Source organism: Solea senegalensis, unplaced genomic scaffold (assembly GCF_019176455.1).
Source record: "Solea senegalensis isolate Sse05_10M unplaced genomic scaffold, IFAPA_SoseM_1 scf7180000013159, whole genome shotgun sequence".
NCBI classification, from domain to species: Eukaryota; Metazoa; Chordata; class Actinopteri; order Pleuronectiformes; family Soleidae; genus Solea; species Solea senegalensis.
Window position 1 is genome coordinate 1 of NW_025320767.1, and position 8162 is coordinate 8162.

At 43.6% G+C, this 8162-nt stretch overlaps 1 protein-coding gene across 1 annotated transcript; it reads right to left on the reverse strand.

The window, feature by feature from the left end:
* Positions 1–2268: 2268 nt before the first annotated feature.
* Positions 2269–8157, reverse strand: LOC122760178 (receptor tyrosine-protein kinase erbB-2-like; the record flags this gene model as incomplete). The annotated part of the gene is made up of 9 exons (XM_044015264.1): positions 2269–2397; positions 2582–2655; positions 2780–2921; positions 4809–4934; positions 5066–5207; positions 5293–5408; positions 6903–6968; positions 7113–7253; positions 7974–8157. Coding segments are annotated over 9 exons (1086 nt in total), but the record flags the coding sequence as incomplete, so codon positions are not given.
* Positions 8158–8162: the final 5 nt, after the last annotated feature.

An 8162-nucleotide genomic window follows, 5' to 3' on the forward strand; every position in this document is an offset into this window, starting at 1 on the left:
ATTACAGTGCACCGTCTGATATACTGACTGTATTTGAATGTTGTTTTAGAGCGTGTTTACAGAGAAATTAACCGTGTGCAGCTTTAGATCCACATGTATCTCATATATCAGGCTAAAGACAAATCCACATATTCTTTATAAGCCTGACAGAAACACTTATTTAATTTATATTGTGATATTTATGGATATCGAATGATGTCAAAAAGTTTATGGTGATAAAATGTCTCCCATATTGCACAGACCAAGCTGCAACTAAAAGTTATGTTTAAAAAAGAAATGAGAAACCTGATAAAGGAAGGATTATTCATGAGGATTTAAGACATAAAGAATATTCTACATTAGAGCACATGTGTTCTGAAAAGAGAAGGGAAATAAGTACTGAATGAGCAGTGAAGACTGTGTAAAACATGTTGACCTAGTTTGAGCTCAGAGTTCTCCTGACTGTGTGTGCTGCAGGTCAGAGCACCTGTGCTGGCTAATGATTAGCCTTTATTGCCCTGAAGCCAACAAAGTGTCGAAAAGAGGAAGAAGGTGGACAGCAACAACTGGGACAGGAACACTGATCTCTGAGATACACAGTGGACAATGTCCCAGTTCTATGGAAGTAGATTTGTGTCAATATTTTCAAACAACACTTTTTGTTACTGAAACATATATAATGGGTTTGTGATCTTTTTAAGTCAAACATCAGTTTATAAAAAACATTTTTTTTTTTAACTTTGTTAACAACTTTGTTATGTACACCTAATCACAACATACATTATCTCAAGTAACTTCATCTAGTGATTTAGAAACCTATACTATATATTATTATACTTTATTAATACACTCCCCATGTTACCTCCATACATTAAAGGCATTATTATTGGTATCATTATTATTGTTGATAGTAGTAGTAGTATCATTAGTATTAGGTGTTAAGATGTTCATAATGTTTTTACAGTATAATATGTTCTACACACTGGCAGTAGTGTGACTGCTCTAATCCGTTAACTTCTGTGCTTTAATTGTGTCCAGGTTATAATCGGTCTCTGCGTCAGTAAAGGAGAACAGTGTGGTGGAGTGGCTCAGTGGTTAAGACCGGTACCCTACGTGCGAAAAACATCATGGTCGCAATGGTCGCAAGTTCGATTCCACCCCTCGCTGATTGTACTCAATTCCATTGTAATGTAATGTAATATGGATGTAACATCATCATGATAGTCATGTCATGTTTTATGTGTCTTGTATATCTCATATATCTTAGTCTTGTATGTCTCTTATGTCTCATATGTCTTGTATGTCTCATATGTCTTGTATGTCTTGTATGTTTCATGTCTTGTATGTCTTATGTCTTGTATGTCTCATATGTCTTATATGTATTGTATATCTCATGTCTTGTATGTCTCATATGTCTTGTATGTCTCATCGTCTTGTATATGCTTGTATGTCTCTTATGTCTCATATGTCTTTTGTCTCATATGTCTCTTATGTCTTGTATGTCTCATATGTCTCGTATGTCTTATATGTCTCATGTCTTATATGTCTTGTATGTCTCATATCTGTATGTCTTATGTCTCTGCTTGTATGTCTTGTATGTCTCATATGGCTTCGTATGTCTTGTATATCTCATATGTCGTATGTCTCATATGTCTTGTATGTCTCATATGTCCGTATATCTTGTATATCTCGTATGTCTTGTATGTCTCTTATGTCTTGTGTCTTGTATGTCTTATATGTTTCATATGTCTTTTGTCTCGTATGTCTCATATGTCCTGTATATCTCATATGTCTTGTATGTCTCATATCTCATATGTCTTGTATGTCTCATATGTCTTTTGTCTCATATCATCTTATGTCTTGTATGTCTCATTGTAATCGTATGTCTTATATGTCTCATGTCTTATTATGTCTTGTATCTTTCATATGTCTCGTATGTCTATGTCTTATGTCGTCGTATGTCTTGTATGTCTTATATGTCTTGTATATCTCTTTGTCTATGTCTCTTGTATGTCCTGTATGTCTCATATGTCTTGTATGTCTCATATATGTATGTCTCATATGTCTTGTATGTCTCATGTCTTATATGTCTTGTATGTCTCATATGTCATTATGTCTTATATGTCTGTATGTCTCTTATGTCTTGTATGTCTCATATAATCTCATGCTCTTATATGTCTCATTATGTCTTGTATGTCTCATATCTTATATGTCTCGTATATCTCGTATGTCTCATTATGTCTCGTGTGTCTCATATGTCTCGTATGTCTCATATGTCTTATATGTCTCATATGTCTTATATGTCTTGTATGTCTCGTATGTCTTACTTGTAGAGCGACCGGCCTCGAATCACCTTCAGGTTCTCAAACACACTGAGATCAGTCCACTCTTCAGGCCACGCATCAATGTACAAATAACCTGAACAAAGAAATCACACAAACAGATGATCTTTCTGCACATGCTGCATTCAAATGCACACATTGTCACCGGTGTATTTTTATTGTAATTGAATCTTATTCATCCTACATTTCTTCTCTTAGTCGTCCTTTTATTGACACTGTGTCAGTGAATTCTTCCAGTGGGAGATGAATAACATACAAACCTGTGATCTCCTCCAGGTTTCTGAAGGAGTTCAGCTGCTCCAGAGTTAGAGCAGACGTGTTAGTCACATGGTCCCTGTAAGAGCACAAGGTACAAATCAGAAATCGGAGGTGGTGTTTTGAAGTGTATGTAAGTGCATTGGTTTGGGGAGAACACTGAAGTGACTTTTAGTTTAGATTTGGGATGTTTGATCTGTTACCTTGCAAAGCTCTGTGGGAGGAAGGCCAGACTACCGTAGATCTTCTTACACTTGTTGAACTGATCCACGTTAGAGGACGTTACCATAGTAATGCCGTGGTTGTCCATGATGCCAAGGTTATCTATGCCCAGACCATAACACACTACAATGACAGATTTTCAACAATGAATCACTGATCCAGACATTTACCAACGCTGCAAACATGTTCCAAATAAGAGTGACTGACTGATATAAATCAGGTGAAATATACCTTTGTATACAGCATTAAACCCACATATATATGTATATATATATATACCTATATGTGTATATATATATATATATATACACATATATGTATGTGCATGTCAGAGCAAATGAGAATCATGAGGTCTAAGGAACTGCACAAGGAGCTCAGAGACAGAATTGTGGCAAGACACAGATCAGGCCAAGGTTACAAAAGAATTTCTGCAGAGAAATAAGATTCTCTGGTCTGATGAGACCAAGATTGAACTGTTTGGTGTTCATTCTAAGTGGTATGTGTGGAGAAAACCAGGCACTGCTCATCACCTGCCCAACAGTGAAACATGGTGGTGGCAGCATCATGCTATGGGGGTGTTTTTCAGCTGCAGGGACAGGACGACTGGTTGCAATTGAAGGAAAGATGAATGAGGCCAAGTACAGAGATATCCTGGAAGAAAACCTCTTCCAGAGTGCTCAGGACCTCAGACTGGGCCGAAGGTTCACCTTCCAACAAGACAATGACCCTAAGCACACAGCTAAAATAATGAAGGCGTGGCTTCAGAACAACTCTGTGACCATTCTTGACTGGCCCAGCCAGAGCCCTGACCTAAACCCAATTGAGCATCTCTGGAGAGACCTGAAAATGTCTGGCCACCAACGTTCACCATCCAACCTGACAGAACTGGAGAGGATCTGCAAGGAAGACTGGCAGAGGATCCTCAAATCCAGGTGTGAAACACTTGTTGCATCATTCCCAAGAAGACTCATGGCTGTACTAGCTCAAAAGGAGCTTCTACTCAATACTGAACAAAGGCTCTGAATACTTATTAACATGTGATATTTCACTTTTTCTTTTTTAATACATTTGCAAAAAAGTTTTCTTTCTGTCAAGATGTGGTGCTGAGTGAACATTAATGAGAAATAACATGAACTGTTTTGATTTTAGAAAATAGCTGCAATGAAACAAAGAGTGAAACATTTAAAGGGGTCTGAATACTTTCCATACCCACTGTGTATATATGTATATATATATACATATATATATATATATATATATATGTATATATATATACATATATATATATACATATATAATTATTATAACATTAATGTTAATGTAAGGTCTCCGTCACTAGTGTCAGGTCTTCTTTAGTACAGCACCAGGACCTCCTTCTAAATCAGTGGTTCTCTATTATTTTCTGTCATGCCCCCCCCAAGAGGACAGAAATGTTTGCCCTGCCTCTCCACGCCCCCTGACACCTCACCATGCCCCCCCAGGGGGGCCCGCCCCACTATTTGAGAAGTATTGTTCTAAATAATGGCCCTATTTTAAGTCAAATAGTAATGGCCGATAAAACAGGGCGTACTGTAGGAGGTGCCTATGGTGTGATTGACAGCTGATGTCACACACTGCAATCACAATGACATCCACTCTTCAATTCAATTCAATTCAATTCAATTTTATTTGTATAGCGCCAAATCATAACATACATTATCTCAAGGCACTGTACATAGACAACGTCTATGTCTATTCTTCCCCAGCTCCTCCCCCTCACCCAAAGGTTTCTGGGTTAGACAAAGTGCACACTTCAGTGTGAGCTCAAACTCAAACTCCTTCCTGTTCAGTTAACTTAATCTAATCAAGTCTGAATTATTGACATCTGTGTGTGTGTGTGTGCCGATCCCACTTCATGAGATACATACAAAACAAAGAACAGCGAGGTGCAGCAGAAACAGGCTGGTCCAGCACATTAGCACACGTGTGTTAGAACAACAACAACAACAACAACAACACGATGAGTCGTACCTTTGTGACAGTTGTCACATTTCTCACACTTCTGTGTCTCACTTCCATCAGGATGGCTGATGATAACTTCCTGGTTGGCCATGGGACAATTCAAAGTGCAGGCCATATCCATAGCCAGGTAGTTATCTACAGACAGAGACACACAGTGAGGACAAACTTTAACAGTGTGGAAAGCAAATAAATGTGTGTGCTACAGAAGAAGAAGACACTCATCAGCTGACATGACACGATTGAAACGATTGAAAATCAATCCTCACAAGGACACGTCTTGACACACGTGGCTCCAAAGTTAAACTTCCTGTTTGGGTTGGGTTTGAGCTGGAAGGAGATGGGGTCATAGATGGTTGGTAGAGGACAGTTGTCTTTGCAGACACCGCTGTCGTTGAAGTGATGACACGCCTGCAGAGACGAGGGACAAGGAAACAACAGTGACAAGGGACTCTGTGTGTGTGTGTGTGTGTGTGTGTGTGTGACGGTCACATACCAGACAGTCAGAATCTTTGGGTCCCGTGCATCCAGCAGCACACTGCTGGTGGCAGCAGTCATTGGGCAACGGACCTTTGCACCTCTGACAGCCCGACCCACATTTAATGCGCGTCACTGAGGAGGAAAGGAGAAGAAAGTGAGTGTCTGTGGACGTGAGTGTCTGTGGACGTGAGTGTCTGTGGATGTGTCTGTGGGCGTGACTGTGGGCGTGTCTGTGGACGTGTTGTGAGTGTCTGTGGGCGTGTCTGTGGGCGTGTCTGTGGGCGTGTCTGTGGGCGGTTGTGGGCGTGTCTGTGGACGGAGTGTTGTGGGCGTGAGTCTGTGGGCGTGTCTGTGGGCGTGACTGTGGAGTGTCTGTGGACGTGTGTCTGTGGCGTGTTCGTGGGCGTGTCTGTGGGCGTGTCTGTGGGCGTGTCGTGGACGGTGTCTGTCTGTGAGTGTCTGTAGGACGTGAGTGTCTGTGGGCGTGACGTGGGCGTGACTGTGGGCGTGTTCGTGGAGTGTCTGCGTGAGTGTCGTGGGCGTGAGTGGTGCGTCTGTACGTGGCGTGTCTGTGGGCGTGAAAGTGTCTGTGGGCGTGTCTGTGGGCGCGTGACTGTGGGCGTCGTCGTGGCGTGAAATATCTGTGGAAGTGGTGCGTGGTGTGTCTGTGGGCGTGGTGGGCGTGTCTGTGGGCGTGAGTGTCTGTGGGCGGTGGACGTGTGGTGTCTGTGGATGTGTCTGTGGGCGTGACTGTGGGCGTGTCTGTGGCGTGTCTGTGGGCGTGTCTGTGGGCGTGTGTCTGTGGACGTGTGTGTGGGCGTGTCTGTGGAGTGTCTGTGGGCGTGAGTGTCTGTGGGCGTAGTGTGTCGTGGGCGTGAGTGTCTGTGGGCGTGTGTCTGTGGGCGTGAGTGTTTGTGAGTGTCTGTGAGAGTGTCTGTGGGCGTGTGTCTGTGGGCGTGTCTGTGGGCGTGTCGTGTGTGGGCGTGTCTGTGGGCGTGTCTGTGGCGTGAGTGTCTGTGGGCGTGAGTGTCTGTGGACTGTGGGCGTGTCTGTGGGCGTGAGTGTCTGTGGGCGTGTCTGTGGGCGAGTGTCTGTGGGCGTGAGTGTCTGTGGGCGTGTGTCTGTGGGCGTGAGTGTCTGTGGATGTCTGTGGAGTGTCTGTGGGCGTGTCTGTGGGCGTGTCTGTGGCGTGAGTGTCTGTGGGCGTGAGTGTCTGTGGGCGTGGTCGTGTCTGTGGGCGTGTGTCTGTGGGCGTGTCTGTGGGCGTGTCTGTGGACGTGTCTGTGGGCGTGAGTGTCTGGGCGTGTCTGTGGGCGTGTCTGTGGGCGTGAGTGTCTGTGGGCGTTCTGTGGGCGTGTGTCTGTGGGCGTGGTGTCTGTGGGCGTGTGTGTGGGCGGACGTGGTGTTGTGGGCGTGAGTGTCTGTGGGCGTGAGAGTGTCTGTGGGCGTGTTGTGGGCGTGAGTGGGCGTCGTGGGCGTGTCTGTGGGCGTGAGTGTCTGTGGGTTGTCTGTGGACGTGAGTGTCTGTGGACGTGTCTGTGGACATGAGTGTCTGTGGACGTGTCTGTGGACGTGAGTGTCTGTGGACGTCACGTCAGACACACGGTGCTTATGAGTTCCACTCACAGCTCTGGCAGTCCTGTGCAGTCTCTCCCCAGCAGCTTTTCCCACATGCAGGGTAACAAGGTGGACCTGGACCCGGAGAAACCACCACCACCACAACACCACATTCAACAAGACAATACAAGTCCATTAATATGCAAAAAAACATTTTCCAGAAAGATGCAATAAAACCAAACTCTCTACATTTCCGTTGAATAACACTGCAGTGCTCACATTGAGACGCCCGAGGCTGCAGACGGTACTGCCTCTCATGAAAGTTCTTCTCATTCAGCTCGTCTCTCCAAATGATGTTCTGAGGGTCAGGGAAGCACAGCTGCGGGTTTCCCCAAATGTACACGCCCCCCGAGAGGATCTCTGCACGAGTCACGCGACACACACGATACCAACCAAGTGAGGTTTAAAGAGAAAGAGACAAGTCATCTTTTGTCAGTGGTGTCCAGCGTCGGCCTGAGAATATATGCTTTCACATGGTGTGTGTTTGTTTTCAGATCAATGGAAACAGGAAAACTAGCTTTGTATTAAATCATCATTAGAAATCATCAGGTCCTCAACGACTGTGAAATTCAGAATTCAGAAAGGTAGACTGTATTTTCAAACTGCTGACATGAAATATTTATCAGGATACTTTGTACTTTCTTCTGATTCAGGTGTAACAGAGTGTGGGTAACAGGAAGAGGTGGAAAACTTTTCTATTTTCCGATGCATCCCAATCCTCTCTGATACGATTAGGAATCTTAATGTTATGAATAACATAATATAATAACAATAATAACAAGAATTTATTTATTATTTATTTAATGATGGATCTGTAAATAGAACAGAATAACACTATAAGCCTCTGTAACATGAACAATTCAACAAAACACACATCAACATCTAACACTGTGTTTTAATGTATGCATGAAGATGCAATTATAGAATCGCTTTAGAATCATTTAAGAATCTTAATTGGACCAAAAGTGAGGTCCAATTCAGCTGCTGCAGAAACAGTGTTTCAGCATTTGTAATGTGATGTAAGACGTCTTTGATTTGCTTTAGTTTGTGAAGAACATTCAGGTTTAAGGAGGATCTGACCTGTGAGGCTACGCAGCCGCAGAGTCCTGAGCCCCTGACCGCTCAGAGTGTTGTCAATCACGGCCAGTGCATAGCTGGAGTTGTAGAGCTGGCTGCCTCGGATGATGCGGAGGTTGTCCAGAGGCACCATACTCACCGACACGTGAGACACAAACACGTAACCCTGCACCTCAACAATGCCCTGCAGAA